This window comes from Ochotona princeps, chromosome 4, assembly GCF_030435755.1.
Source record: "Ochotona princeps isolate mOchPri1 chromosome 4, mOchPri1.hap1, whole genome shotgun sequence".
Taxonomy (NCBI): domain Eukaryota; kingdom Metazoa; phylum Chordata; class Mammalia; order Lagomorpha; family Ochotonidae; genus Ochotona; species Ochotona princeps.
Window position 1 is genome coordinate 36,676,442 of NC_080835.1, and position 15,920 is coordinate 36,692,361.

The 15,920-nt window shown below is 37.4% G+C and overlaps 1 protein-coding gene across 1 annotated transcript in view; it reads right to left on the minus strand.

Annotated features, from left to right (window-relative positions):
- NELL1 (neural EGFL like 1) overlaps positions 1 to 15,920 on the minus strand; it is an 860,846-nt gene that overhangs the window by 445,350 nt on the left and 399,576 nt on the right. Inside the window, exon 13 of the mRNA XM_058663250.1 lies at positions 546 to 671. Within this exon, the coding sequence (XP_058519233.1) occupies positions 546 to 671 (126 nt within the window). The remainder of the gene's footprint in view (positions 1 to 545; positions 672 to 15,920) is intronic.

Consider the following 15,920-nt stretch of genomic DNA (forward strand, 5'->3'; position numbering starts at 1 on the left):
CCCAAGTACTTCGGTTCCTCCCACCCTTACAGGAGAGCCAGGTGAAGTTCCTATTCCTGGTGTTACTCTGGGGTAGCCATAGCCTAGTCCTGTCATTGGTGGGCATCTGAGGAGTAAACCAGAGAATGGAAGATCTCACGCTCTCTGCGTATGTGTGTATGTATCTATGTGTATAAATGTGTCTGTTTTCCTCTCCCTCGGTATTCCTTTAAAATAAATAAATAATTTGTTTTTGAAAGGAAATGGTTTCTGATTTTATTTTCAAAACTGGTATCTCTAACCCCCTTAGTGTTACGATAAGCAACTGGAATTTCAATTTCAGTTCACACACTCATGAATGCATATGCACAGGCAGAATACCTGAGAGTGGAAATCGATTAACCAAGTAAATGTTTCCTTTTTGTTATTTTTTTCTAAAAAGACAAAGGTGAAATAATGAAAGAGAAAACTAAGAAGAATAATACTTGTGCACACTATGGGCAGCCACCCAGACATGGTACAAAGAACACATGAATCAGAAAACATCAATGCACCTTAATACTCACCGGTGCAAGAGAAATCATCCACACGAATGTATCCTGGAACACAGTCACAGCGATACAGGCCAGGCAGGTTGATACACACAGTATTGGCATGACAGTAATGCATCTTTGCAGCACACTCATCAATATCTGAAGGAGGTAAAAAGAAGTAATAGCACGAGTTAAATGACTGGACTGCAGTGCAATTATCTTGCAATGAGAGTACAAAAGGAAATGCCCATTCAAGTCAAGAGAAAAAGCAAGACACATTGCACAAAAGCTTAAGTACAAATTCAGCTGCTGTGTTAGAGAGCCCATCCTGAGCTTAAAGGAAATGCATAATAAGAAACAACAGTTAAAAGTCCAAGCAGTACGAATGCTGAATCTACAATTATTAATTTTTCATGAAGAAGGATACGCTCTTTAAATATCTAAAATCAAAAAGTTCTTTGTCTACTGAGATTATATAAATAAATACTTGTGGACATTTACAGTACAAGGTGCAGCTTTTATTAAACAATCAAGAGTATCAAGCCCCTCCCCATTCTTGTGTCGTACAAAGTTATGCCTTAATCCATGCGTTGCGAAATCACAGTCTAGCCAGTTTCTTCCAGGTTCTACTGTGAATACTGACAGTAGCTGCTAGCTAACACAAATTAAAGTCTTTTATCCCTTGACCTGAGGACCTATCCTATGTGACAGACTAGCGGGCTGATTCAACGAAAGATGTCATTCTCTTCAGAGCAGAGTACAGAGGATAACCTGCTTTCTCACTGAAATTTGTGTTAAGAATTAAAACAACTTATAACCTTAAGTAAGTTTAGTTTTTTCTGGAAGTCTTAGTTTCAAAAGAGAATTATGCTTATTTATTTAGACTGCTTATGTGTGAAGGTTAGAGAAAGGGAGGAGGATATAAGCACAGCATGGGAATCCAAGATCAGGAAAAAAACTAGAACTCTATTCTAGGATACGGAGTGCATTCAAACACTCTGTAAGAACCAGTATCTTAATCAGTTTGCCCTGATGATCATTTCTGAACCAAATGATTTCTATCTTTAAGTTAATTGCTTAATTTAATTCACATTCAAAGTATAAATACTACCTTTATTTTAAAGCTTAGGAAATGGAGGCTCAGAGGGTTTTAATATCTGTCACAGAGTCATTTTATTAAAAAGCGCTAGATGTTATTTTCTTATTCACAATGATTTACTTCACAAATGCACCATGAAAATGACGATTAGTCGAATAAAATGTCTCCATTAAGATAACCATGGAAGTTCTACAACCTTTCATGCAGAGAAACCAAGGATAAGAGTGCCTGTACTGACTAACTAGAAATCTCATCCTTTACTTTTTATTGTAGGTTGATTTGTTCGCTAATAAAACAACCGAAATAACATCTGATTCTTCTGGTGCTAAAAATTTGTCAGCCTGTAAATAAAAGTTATTATTGGGTAATTGAAGTCTTAGAATTGAAGCCCATAGTTATCAAGAGTTCCATAACTAAGATGTAAAAGCAAAGCAGAAGAAATGGTGAGTTAATTGAGGCAATCAAGAAGTTCCCACATATCAGTCTCCATCTCAGAGACTGTCCCCTGGGGAGCCCAACCTGCAGCAAGCAAGGGATGATTACATCAAGGGTACTGGAACCTGCGCGTAGAAGCTAGGACATGGAGTCACAATGTGGTGTTAAGATTTTAAAAGTGATTTACTTGTATTTGATTATAATGTGTTTGGTATGATCATAGGTGGATAGAATAAATCACTGAAGCCATGCATGAGAACTCCAAGAGAAGCTGGATATTAGAGGAGACTAGTTGTTATTAATGATGCTTATAATCCATCAGCTTTTCTACTTCTAGACACAAAAATTGTACTTGTACATGCTCTCCTAATGTAATCATGGCTTTGAGACTGAGCATGATATCTGAAAGGGAGATTGTCATTTCCAGGTAGAAAGACCAGGGCCAGCATTTGTCTCATCACATTTTCTTATTCCTGTTTTAGAAATCCTGGAGACTTTCAGCCTGGGTGTGTGGGTGAGGAGCAAACCATCAGACAAACATAACAAACATGTTGCATGAGCTGAAAATATACTTTTCATTTTAGCCACTGGGCACCCATGAGTGGGACTAAGATCGATTATGAAGGGCATCTCAAAGTAGGAAAATAAACTCGATCTTTAAAGAAAAACAGGACTACATCATGGAAAGACCAAAACTGGGAAGACTGAAAGGAAAATGTGGACTAAAGTTTTTAATCTTTGCATAATAGGAAAGGATAAAACAATTTAATCCCGAACTTTCATGGAATATCAATTATCCCTTACTGGATCCTTCTCTCCAAAGCCTAACAGAACATCAGGTAAAATGTACTCCAAGTTGTAGCAAGGATGTGAGATCACATGATCACATAATATGGGGAGATGACCTACTGTGAGAGAAATTATACTTCCTTTGTGATCTAAAATAACAGTAGAGAAACAACATTCTAGACTAAGAATGTCTGAGAATGTGAAGTTTGTTGAAGAAGCTTTGCTTATTTGAAATGAAACTGGAATGACAGGTCAGATCCTGCTGGGCTTTGTAGACCAAGTGAAAGCATCTGGGCTTTAAACAGGGTCATGACACGATCAAATTTTGGTTTTTAAAATATTGCAACTGTAGTGAAGACAGTTGATTATAGCGGAGCAGGGTGAAAGCTAAAAATATTGATGCTTTATTCACAAATATACAGTCACTGAACTTCATCTCCTTGCTAGAATACCCAACTATTCTTTATAAGAAACTAGCCAGGGCTTGTCCTATAGGCAATTCAATCTTCAGTGCAAGGGCCACAGCTGCCAGCCAGGTTGATGACTGAATGAATGGTTCCCTGCTATGGCTCTTTGCCCACTCCTCTTCTACAGAATTTTCACTCATTCACTTAAATCACTGCATAACTGCTGAAATGCCTCTTCCTCATCTAGATCTGAAGATGTCACCTGGCCATAACAAACTTATTTTGATTCAAGCCATTCAAGCTACCCCCTAATGTCTAATGTTTCTAAGATACTGAATAAAAATATTTTCAAAAACAAGATGAGTGAATGGTTAAGAAACCCCACCACAAATTCATTACAGCCCTTTCCATAAGTCATCCAGAACCCTATGTCATACTGATTAAGTTTATATCTGTGATGATGTCAGCTCTCACATATCTATTCATTTTCTGGTCCAGTCAACAAAAAGCACCAAATGAAGACAAAAAACTGAAAAACATGTTAAAAAATTAAATTATCACACTCTTAGCTTTGTTGCTTATCACTTATCCTATAGCTACATGATATAAAATCCACCTTGAAGTTTAAGAGGTTGGGAGAGATTCAAGGAGATTCAAGAAAGAAATGGATTTGCAAATTCCATGGTTTTACAATGGAGAGGAGAAACGGAGTTTGCTACTCTCAGGAAAGATGTAATCAAATAAGAGGCTCAACAGTGCTTCAAAAGCAAATCTGATTATAAGGTGAATCAAATTCAAATTAATACCTTCAACAAGTGATATCCTGAGAAAACAATCTTCAGAAATATCCAATAACCAAGACTTGGAAAATGAGTCCAAAAAAATGCTACGTTTTGTTTGCAGACAAAAGACTCTTAAAGGCAATGAACATTTTTTTAAAAATTAAGTCCACAATAAAAGAATGAACTGACATTGAGAAAGAAACTGAGGAGTCCAAACAGCAAGGATTCTAGCTTCCAGAGGAGAGTCTGATAAACTTACTAGGGACAAAAGTGTTCTACTTGAAGCAAACATCGGGCAATGTGATACCCTCTAAAATAATAATCTCCAAAATCCAGAAAGCAAGAAAAAGCAAAGCTTGAGGTTGAATTTCAAGATAAATTTTGAACACATTCAATTCCATGCTCAAGCTGAAGGGCCAAGTCAGTCTTAAAAGCTTTCTTGGAAGAACCACAGTTAAACTGACAGCTACTAAAAGGCTGAATTAATTTCAAAGGCACACTGTTGGGCAATATAAAGATGAATAACTATTTGTTAGTGAATAGCCATAATAGCACTAAGGCCAATCCCCAGGACCTGGTAACTAGTTTGTCATTTTTGTGTATCAAGCATTATACTAGGGACTCAGTATGGGACATCTCATCATTCCATGTAGTCTTCTTGACAATTCTAAAAAACTAAGGGCCCTCACAATATGGCAAAAAACTAATGCTTCAGCATAATTAGGTCAGTTGCCCACAACACAAAATTAGCAGAAAAAATAATGCAGGTTGAACTCAATCAATCTGATTCTAAATTGGCATTGTTTATCTTGTGCAACTTCTAAAGCACAATTAATATTTCAATGCTATGCTTATGCTAAATATAACTAAGGTTGGAATGTGTATGGAAAGAAACAGATCACCAAATTCAATGTCCACATGAAATACCATTCAGGACATTTGTTCTGGTATCTCACTTTGTTAAGATGACAGTGCTGCCCCATGCATCACTGCTTCCTTGGATCTTTAAATCAAATTCTAACATTTTCCCACTTTAGACACAAGTGACCCAAGGTCCCAAAACAAGCAGCAGCATTTTGTTCCCAGCTAAACACACAGCTTGATAAAAATCTCTCTTTTGGGCTGCAAAAGACTCCTAAATACATTCCACAGGATTAGAAACTAGTGACAAAAAGGTCTGGGTTCTTTTAAAACTATATATTTTTAGAGAAACATGTATAGACCCCATTGCAGTGTATTTCAGCTTGAATACAAAGGAACTCAAAAATTTGTGATTCATTCATGTAAACTGCTTATTGGGTTTGAATGTTAGAACGCATCTCTACTGGTCTGCTGAAGTAATAAAAATATATATGATTTATGTTCCCAGGATGGAGAAGGAATGTGTATTTGTTTTACAATGGTAATAATAAGAACTTAAAAGTGAAAACTGCTGTGTCATAATGATTCTTTGTATAGCGGTATACTTCATCTTCATGAGAGTTTAGAGCAAACACAGACTTTAAAATGGCATCATTGTTATTCAATTATAGCTCAAGTTCTTGATACCATAGGAAGCAGATGCAAGAAATTATTTTAATGATTTATCTGGTCTACCTTAAACTGGTTACAGAAGAATTTGCTACAGAAATACAATGCAGGGAGATACAGACCCAAGAAAAGAAAACATTCTTATTGTTATATACTTGGGAAGTGGAGTAACAGACGGACAATCTCTCTCCCAACCCCTCTCTCCATCTGTACTTCTCTACCTCTCTCTACCTCTCAAAAAAGAAAAGACACTTCAGTGAACTGAGAGGGGGACAGACAAAAATACGAGGGAAAAATGAAAGGGGACAGGAGACAAAGAAGAAAATTTTAAAAACAGAAAGAAAGAAAAAAAATTGAGGGGAGACAAAGAAAGAGAGCAGGTAGTGTCAGCAGGGCCAGATGAAGCCAAGAAGAAGCTCTCATTATATGGAGTAGCACTCTTAGAACAAGCACAAATTTCTATGTTCTTGCTGTTACTCATCCATCCTAAGAAAATGTGGTTATCTGCAAACCACAAAGAGAGAGCGTCCTCATAAAATTCTGACCAGGTTGGCAGCTTGTTGTCACATTTCTAAATTTCTAAGCTATGTAAAAAAGGGTTTTTTTTGTCATTTAAGCTACTCAGTCAATGATATTTTATTTTGACAACCTGAGTAGGCTAACATAATAACATTTTAAGATTCTCAGTTGTCTGGTGAAATGGGTCTTTTATATCATCTACTAAAATGCATATCAAATGAATACTGCCTGCCAGGTCAAATATTTGCAGATTAAAAATTCAAATTACCTTTTGGTCATCCTGTGGATAGTAAAGAAATCTTCTCAGACAGAGTTAAATGCACACTAACATGCAAGTTTGATTGTTGAATTGCTGACAATTTTTAAAGCATTTTCCATAAAAAGCTATGTCAGATGTTTTGAAATTCATGTTAAGATGTTTTTTTTTCCCCCTGCTGGGCTCAATTTCAAAATCAAACACTGCCATAAAGTAACATATCTTTTGGTGCCATTGGGGAATCACTGCATATCAATTTTGAGCTGACATGGGAAAAGCAACATAAGACACCCCTGATGACTTTCTTCCTTGCCTGATCTTTCTGACCTTCAAAAGAAACCATAAGGTAGTACTAAGTGTCTGTAAGGAAAGGAACACGCTGAGGGAAAGGTGATTAATTCATTCTTGGCCTCAGGCTGTTCTGCAATCTATCTGAATCTATCAGTGTCTGAACTTTACTTTCCTTGATGGTACTAACAAAAACCAGTGAGGACTTCCAAACAAGTCCAAGATTTCCTCATGAGCTGCAATTTATTTGGATTAACGAACTCCCTGACAAAATAATAGCTACAATTATCTTTGGTCTTTCCTACAAGTAGGTAAGGAAATCCAAAGGTTTTAGGAGGCAGATAAACTCCACAAACAGTAAACATCAATGACCAAAGATCAATGACATAGGGTCTTTGCCTGCACAGAACTTGTACTAATCCAGCAGAGGCAGACACATGAGCTCGGGCCTCTTAAGTAAGACCCAGATCCTGTCCAAGAAATATGAGGCCATTCTGGTGAAGGGAATGGGGGAAGATTTCCCCATAAATGCTATTTGTTTTGAGTCTCCTGAGGGCAAGAAACATATCTTCCAAAAATGTTACAGGCCTTTCCTTATCAATTGACTCCATCAGAAGGCTATTATTCCAATTTATAGTGACAAGGGAGTCAGATAAAAATGGATTTGAGGGATGTTATCCCTGTCCTCTTAACATCTGGTTGCTAACATTCTGTTTCATACTAGGTAACATTTTTTGATCCTTATTTTGCGCTGGACATGGTTTTAAGTAATTTGTACATGCTGGTTCATTTCATCTTGATAAGGATGAAATAGGTAGGCACAAAGGTTCAACAGTGGGAAGGTGTAATACAGAATTTCAATCCCTGCCATCTCTTTTGACTACGCAAGGCCACCTTAGCCTCCTCCTTCTTGAACAGTAGCTACTTATAAATACTAGGCCAAATTACCCATTCATGATTTTCTTCAACTACAATAAAGTGAATATGTTTCAGTCTTATAAAATGAGTGATTTTGTACAGCAGGTTTTGATCTGATTCTCTATAGCATCAAATTAGCTAGCAATTAAACATCAGACTCTGAATTACAAAAACAAGTGCCTGTGGACCTAGGAGCTGGTAGTTAATGAACACTACGTGGGTTAGATAAAACCACTTCCTGTTTTCCACAACCTGTATGATGAATGATGATCAGACAAAAGCATTCAGGAAAACAAGCCACTTCTTCATGCATTTCCCCTTGTGGAGAGATTCCTTGGCTAAAATAAATTCCTTGAACTGAAATTCATTTTATCCCAGTTCCAAATTTTTGTGCATCTCATTGAAACAATTTAGCCTAATATGAAAACTTTGACACATTTAAGCTAGCCTTTACAAATCTAAAGAATTATGCAATATGATTATTAATAAAAGACAAAAGGGAAAACAGGGAGAGAAGAGCCAAATCTTAAACATTGAATAATGACTCACAACTCACTTTCATTGTAAATACAGGGTAAAAGTGAGAAGGAAAATACCATCCAAAAAGTGTGATACAGAAGAGAATTCATTGCTAGTTCCATAAGATGGATATACAATGACTATTTTAAATGGGAGAAACTTAAAAAAAATACGGATAGTAGATTTTTAAATAGCTTTTTAAAGTAAGGAGCATTCATTTCCATAATTTACTCATTTAGTCCATATTATAACCTTTGAAAGAGGCATTTTTTAGCATCTCAGCTCAACAGATGTGGAAATTGATAGCTGGAGGAACGATGCAACTTTAAAAGGGAATAAAAACGGGATACAGGTGTGGTGGTGATTAAGGGATTTTTGTTACTATGGAGGTTTATAGATCTTAAAAGGGGCATGTCATATGGAAAGTGTATCACTTGGAATTAAAAATTTATGGCAGAGTAATAAGGAGAAAAATATTTACCAGATTCTTTGGAGAGACAATAAAGGAAAAAAGTCAAAGAATATTGTACTCTACTAAATTACATATAGCTTAGAAAAACAGTATAGAAAATAGAACTACGCAGTGCTGTTTGGGGAAAGCAGGAGCTCAGGCTTTCTGCCTGTGGTTGGATCAAAGAGGGCGAAGATCAATCCATCTTTTGTCTATCTTAAATAATCCTGCAAAAAAACATGAGCATATGTATGTAACTGTTCAAATTCTGATTTTTAACCGCTTTGGGTATACAAATGCCAAATCCTTTGAAATCCATGAATACAGCAGTTCTTCAAAAAAGCTCCTGGACAAATTTTTGCACAAAGATAACCTTATTTTCAAAGTCCATCCTCCATGAACTTTTAAAAAGGATTTGCTTATTGCTTCTTCATGTAGTTATTGAAAGGTACAGTGACAGAGGGAGATAGAGATCTTCCTTCTGTTGGTTCATCACCCATATGGTCTCAACACGCAGTTGTGAACCATGCTGAAGCCAGGAGTCAGGAACTCCCTCCAGATCTTTCATATGGGTGACAGAAGCACCAGCACTTCAGCTGTCTTCCCCTGGTGTCTCAATTGCATGATCAAGGACCTGAATTAGAAGTAGAACAGCAACTGCAAAAGACAGTTTACAACTGAATTGTTTTTTACAACCAAATTTACATAATTCCTGTTCTGGGTGAAAGGATTTAGAAAAGATCCGGGTGGTGGCTGCATAGCATTACAAATGAAATTAGTACCACTGAACTGTCCATCTAAAATGACAAATTTTATATTGCACATGACTTATCACAATATGTAAAACAAAAAAATCCATTGTAAAACAATGATTCACACCTTTTAAATGGATAACTTGAATGATATGTAAATTATATCTCATAAAGCTATTTAAAAATTAAAAGAGACCAATCCTAGGCTTCATTTCTGCTTTCTAGTTAAAAGGTTGGAGAAAACACGTAAACCATTGAGCAGCTGAAAGCTAGATAGAAAAATACATGTAAGAAGAAAAAATATGACATCTCTCAATCCATCCCACTGTTGCTTTTTCTTAGCTGTCACTCAGAGAAGTTACTTATTGCTCAGCTTGAGTTTCCGCACGTTGTGAATATAAAGTAATCTTGTGGGAATAACACCTCACTCGGGATCTTAGTCCTTACTAATTCTCCTGAGCACCTCTTCTCCCTTTTTTCTGTTCTACAAAGCTGTTCTTGACAGGCTGCCAGCCCTTTTTTTGCTTTCTGGTCAACCTCGGGGACCTAAGCCAAACCAGTGTCTCTTCAGGTTAGCATACTCAGATGCAAGTGCTCACCCTGACACAATCACTGAGTCAGTCAATGCCCCTTCACACAAGATGAGCAGAGAAAACCATTGTCTTGCTGCTCACCCGGAAGCTCCTCAAGTGGTAACAGGACTGCCACCTCTTGCTCATGAAAACCGGTTTTTCTTTTCACCTGCTGAAGATCAGCTGTGCTGCCCCAGAAGAGGAGATGGAGTGACAACTGACATACTTGAGACATGTGTGTATGAGACATTATTTATCTTTGTGCTACATTTTGTGAAAGAAATTAAAAATCTCAAGTTTATGCTTTTTGAGTGTAAGCTTTCCTTACAAGTGAAAAAAAAATGGCCAAGATGAACTGGTCTTTCTGCTATAGTAAATGAGTAGAAAAATTTTTGGAAAAGCAAATCAAAAATATCTATTTGTATAATAATTGAATTTTCTGGAGATACTTATACCCCTTCTTTTAGAATATGCCTGAGAGCTGCAAACAAACTTTCATTCTTAGAATATTATCTATATCTTCATCTATATCAATCTAAGGATGTGGAAAGAGAGAGAATTGGGTGATATTTACTATCAAATCCTGACTTAACGAATATGACTGGAGCAAAAAGCTGGAGTAAGGAAACAGGGTAAGTGTTCAATCCATGACAATGTTTTCCTCCTCCTCATATACCTATGCCCCTTGAGCATCTAGGCCCTTGGAACACCTGTTTCAAATTGGAGATACTTTTACCAAATATCTCCAGGCCTCTCTCAAAAGTTCCCTTAGAAACTTCCATTGTCTTTCCCCATATTGCTCTATGATTTCAGGTGTGCGACACAGTCAGGAAAGTTTACAATAGTGCTCACCTTTAGGGGTTAACAGTGGTCTAAATAGGCAAGAACACTGACATTTTCAAAGCATTTTAGATGAAACACACATGGAAAACTCCAAGGAGGTAACGAGCAATTACTTAGGACACAGTGCAGCACAAGCTATCCTTAAATAAAGGATGAATAAGGAAGGGGTAGGAAATGGCAAGGAAAGTATTTCCTAGGCAAAGGATTACCCTAGGAAACATGCTGTGGAAGAATTAGCTCTGGAGGTAAACCTGACATCCCAGAACTGAAACATGGAGTAAGCAGCCACAATTCCAGAAAGCATAAGGAAGGTGAGTCCAGGTCAGATAGGGGCATGTCTTGAGTTTTCTGATAAGGAGAGTAAACTTTACCCTGAAGACACTGAGGTTACATGTTCTACACTAAAATACAAAGTGCCTGAGAGTAGAATCATTTCTGGAGAAGAGAAGGGGATTAAAAACATTTTTACATTATTCTTATTTTAAAAATAAGATGAGTACCTGTGTTCAGAACAGCAGTATTTGCACAGTTCATCATTGTATAGCTGTCAAGGGATGCATGAACTAGTCTAGAATTCTTAAAATGTTTTCACTTAAAGAATGATAGGATCACTGATACCTTTTAAAACTCATTCAGGGAGTGCTGTGGAGGGTGGATCTTACAAATAGGAGGGCACAAGTAACCACTTAAGGAACAGTACTGTTAGAAGGAGGTAAGAAGTCTGGCTGCAGTGAGTTCATGAGTAGAGTAAGAGCCAAGGAGCTCAGGGCAGGGAGGTTCTATCTAAAAATTAGTCTGTCTTAATCTATGATTTTAATGTACAATGGTAAATGACTGCAAGGTTAAGAGCATAATTAAGTAGTGTGGAAGTGAAACTTTTACTTCCAAAGGTAAAAATATTCAAGGCTGGACTTAATCCCAGAATGATGGCACAGCTTAGTACTGATAACATCTGAGCAACTAAGTCCTGAAAACCTCAATGAACAAAAGGGAATGGCAAAGAAATTTTTTACTGATAGTAACAGAGGCGATAACACGTGTTATGAGCAGATGGCGAGGACTTGAACATGGAAAGAGTTTTGTAGACTGCTCTAGATTCAACAAAGCAATCTTTGCTGCCTGTGTGGGCCCATGTATATTGGGTATTACAGGAAAAGCGGCTACTGAAGATCAGTGTCCTGAAAGGAGTTTAGGAAGCAGAAGAGATAGAGGGATGTACTGTGAAGAGTTTGAAGATGCAGGGAACATTCATTTACAATGTGATACGGGAACAGATAATACAATGTAGTAGGAATGAAAAGTGTGTGCAGAAAGAATAATAAACCGGGGCCTGGTGGCGTGGCCTAGCAGCTAAAGTCCTCGCCTTGAAAGCCCCGGGATCCCATATGGGCGCCGGTTCTGATCCCGGCAGCTCCACTTCCCATCCAGCTCCCTGCTTGTGGCCTGGGAAAGCAGTCGAGGACGGCCCAAAGCTTTGGGACCCTGCACCCACGTGGGAAACCCATAAGAGGTTCCTGGTCCCGGCATCGGATTGGCGCGTACCGGCCCGTTGCGGCTCACTTGGGGAGTGAAACATCGGATGGAAGATCTTCCTCTCTGTCTCTCCTCCTCTCTGTATATCTGGCTTTCCAATAACAATAAAATCTTTAAAAAAAAAAAAGAAAGAATAATAAACCAAAAAGGAAAACAACTAATACTTGCCTATAATGTCTAGAGGAGGACAAGTCATAAAAAGGCTTGGTTGGCAGTTTGAGGTATGGAGATAGATAACTAAGATGGGAGGCCCAGGGAATGAAACAAAATGAGATAAAATGAAAGGCCTTAGGAAGCAGGCAGTCCGTTTCAGCAGATAAGTTACAGACTTTGCTAGACCAAACTGAAAATGAGAGTTCACCCTACTCAAGGAAGGGGCTTATCTACTGAGGAAAAGACCATGGCAACAAGCTAAATCCCAATGAATTCTGCTCCATGGCAAAAGAAGGACTTGTGAGTTACCACAACAACCCCTAGACTTGCCTCTCGAGTTTTGTTACGGGCCCTAACTCCACTTCTGTGAATCAGCTGCTTCACACAGGCTCAGGAGAACTGTCTCCTTCTCTTGTCAAATCCACGGTAAATGACTTCACATTTACATCAGGGAAATAAACATATTCTAAAGCTCAGCCTTGGACTCCTACTCCCCTAACCCCTGAGCAACATTAAACATTTATCAGCACACCACTGTTTGACTCGCCTTCTCCCTTGTTCAAGGGGAACAAGGCTTATTTCTACTCACTTCTTTCATCATATACATTCTCATCCTGGAGAATACATCTGAAGTATTTTTCAAAAGTATTCTGTCTTCCTATCTTTTGTCATTGCATTTGTCTCCTTGATACTTTGTTTAACCCTCTTACTTAGAATCTACCATAAGAGTAGAGTCGTATCTCCTATTTTTCTGTAAAGTCACCTTCTACAAAGCTAAAGTGTGCAATCCTTTGTGTTCCCTCTAATGATCTGAGCTTTTCAAATATAGAAGATACATTATATTTACATGTCCTCAACAGCTATCACACATAGAACCTAATGTGAAATATGCCATACGAAACAAGTGATCGAGGATGAATAGTAACTGATGGATGAGTCAATGATAAACATGGCAATGAATGAGAACTAAGAGGGATATCATACATTTTACAAATCAGAATTAGGAGCATGGCTACACAACAGTTTGTAACAATTTTTAAACTCATTAAAAATTTACATATATTTGGCTTCTAAATGTGAAAATGAACCTCCATGGACTATTAACTTATCTATGCTTGGGTGCACTTCCTCTCACCTGTAAAAATAACCTTATTTATTAATGAAGTCCCCTTACATAACTGAGTTATTTAAACCAGACTTACAGGAAGGTCAGTTTTTAAATAGTTGGAAATATCAAATAGTTGGAAATTTTCTATACCAACGCCTTGAGGCCCGCTTCTAAGCTGTTTCAAGGGTTAGCTAAAAGTTGCTAAGGATCAGTGTTTTTGGTCAGTAGTTTATGACAGTGCTTGCAACACTAGCATCCCACAGCACAGTACTGACTGGTTCAATCCTGGCTACTCTACTTCTGAGCAGGCTACTCACTAATGCACCTAAGAAAGCAGTACAAGATGACACAAATCCTTGGAACTCTACCACGATCATAGGAAATCCAAATGGAGTTCCAAGAATTCTGGCTTCAACCCAAACAAACCATTGCATACAACTCCAGAATAGGTCTTTACAGAAGTGGATATTTGTCAGAGAAGATAGTTAAAAATGGACACCTGATTATGCCTAAGGTAAAGAACATGTCATATAAAACTGGATACGATGTATTGTACCCTTATTTTATGCCAGGGAATGTGTATCCAATAGTTCTAATCTACACAATTCTGCAGGGAATTTACTATTTTCCAGAAAAGAAAACTAAGGTTTACAAAGTTAATTAAATTACCTAAGCCTGTTGGTATGTGGTAGAGATGGGACTGGAATCCAAGTCTATTTTATTTTGAAGCCTTAGCTTTTCTAAATCCATGTCACTTGTAAAGATATTAAACCTTATAATAATACAGTTGCCCAGAGAAAATAAACATACCCACAGCTGAGTGGTACTCTGTCCTTTGATTCCCAAGTGCTAGGAAGAAAATGGCAATTCCAATTTCATGGAAATGAGCTTCATCCCCAAAATACATAGTCATATAGATGTTGACTTAAGTTCATACAAAATTAAGTACATTGTCAAAGAGTAAGCAGATGTCTTCCTACCTCCAATGTATCTTGTCCAAAGTACTATTTATGTCTGTGAACTCAAGCTCACAAAGCTGAAAAAGGACAGAACTAAGTCCCAAAGCTAAGAAGCCTTGAGCCCAGATTCACTGCAGTTTTTCAGAAAATGTTCTCACACCAGGAACACAGACACTTTATTTTTTTCAATACAGCCAAAATACCTCTATTAGATCTGGAGAAATAAACACTGAATAAACAAATAGAGAGAACCTCAATGCCATTTTTCCATTGTTTATGAACCAAATCATGGCTATATTTTGCTTTCCCTTTTAGAAAGGAGTGTTAACCATGATTTTGTGGCTAACACCAAACCATCAGCTACAATAAATGATGTCATTCACTACTGGGAAGATGAACTAGCCTTTATAAACCCAACTGAGCCCCACACTTATGGATCAGTGAACACACATTCAGCGGCCATTTCTCTTCTTTGTAGACTCTTTATTTTCTGTGTCATTGCATGAATATATTGCAAACAATACAAAATGACAAAATAGATGCTGTGTTCTAATAAGAGATGAGGACAGTATGTTTCCTATCTCTGTATGTGATATTGAGCATCGTCTCTTTAAATACCAGAGTGCTTGGGAAGTCCTGCCTGCACCTACTACTAAAAAGAAAAAAGGAGCACTGGGAAATCACCTGTAATGGCAAGTGCCCAGATATCAAAAAATGATGGACAGCTTGACCAAAAATCACCTCTTAGCTTACACTTGTTCCAAGAAAGTGTCAACTACATAGTACTGCATCTCTGACATTGAACAGTCCTTTCTCTTTCGAAATACCCCTACATGGTAAGCTTGGTCCCTTGCACAGATTACCAATTTCCCTAAAGATCAATTAGAAAATCTCCTTGCCTTCAAAAATTCTGTTTTATAGATAATGCTTGCCACTCATACACAGCCTCTGCCCTTCCTCTTTCTGTTCTATAAAATGTACTCTCCTTTCTAGTACCACTGGACTCTGCGAAAACAAAAGTGATGACAGATGGATTCATTGCCACAAGTTTATGAGTAAACAGCTATGTTAATTTTTTGTCAAACCTAGTTTTGTTTCTGACAAAATTTATGTAGTTAGCCATATGAAAATGAATCCTAATGAGGGAACTGCTGCATTATTTATAAACCACCTCTGCTGTCCATGAAAGTAAGCCATTAAAAGAGAGATGACATGCTCCAAAGGTGAGAAGTGATATATCTACAGCTATTTCTCATGGTAATCCAATTGGGAACTTTACTTAATACTATTCAAATTTTAAGTGAATTTCAAGGGATCCCCACTTTGGTTATTTTGATAGATGCTGTTCACTCAAACATGATAATGAAAAGTCAGGCAGAATAATATAATTAAACCAATGCACATTTTGTTGTTATGGATTTTACTTCTGATCTATATTATACCAGATTCTGCAGCTAGTCTAAGATGCACACTAAATTGTCGTGCTCAAAAATGA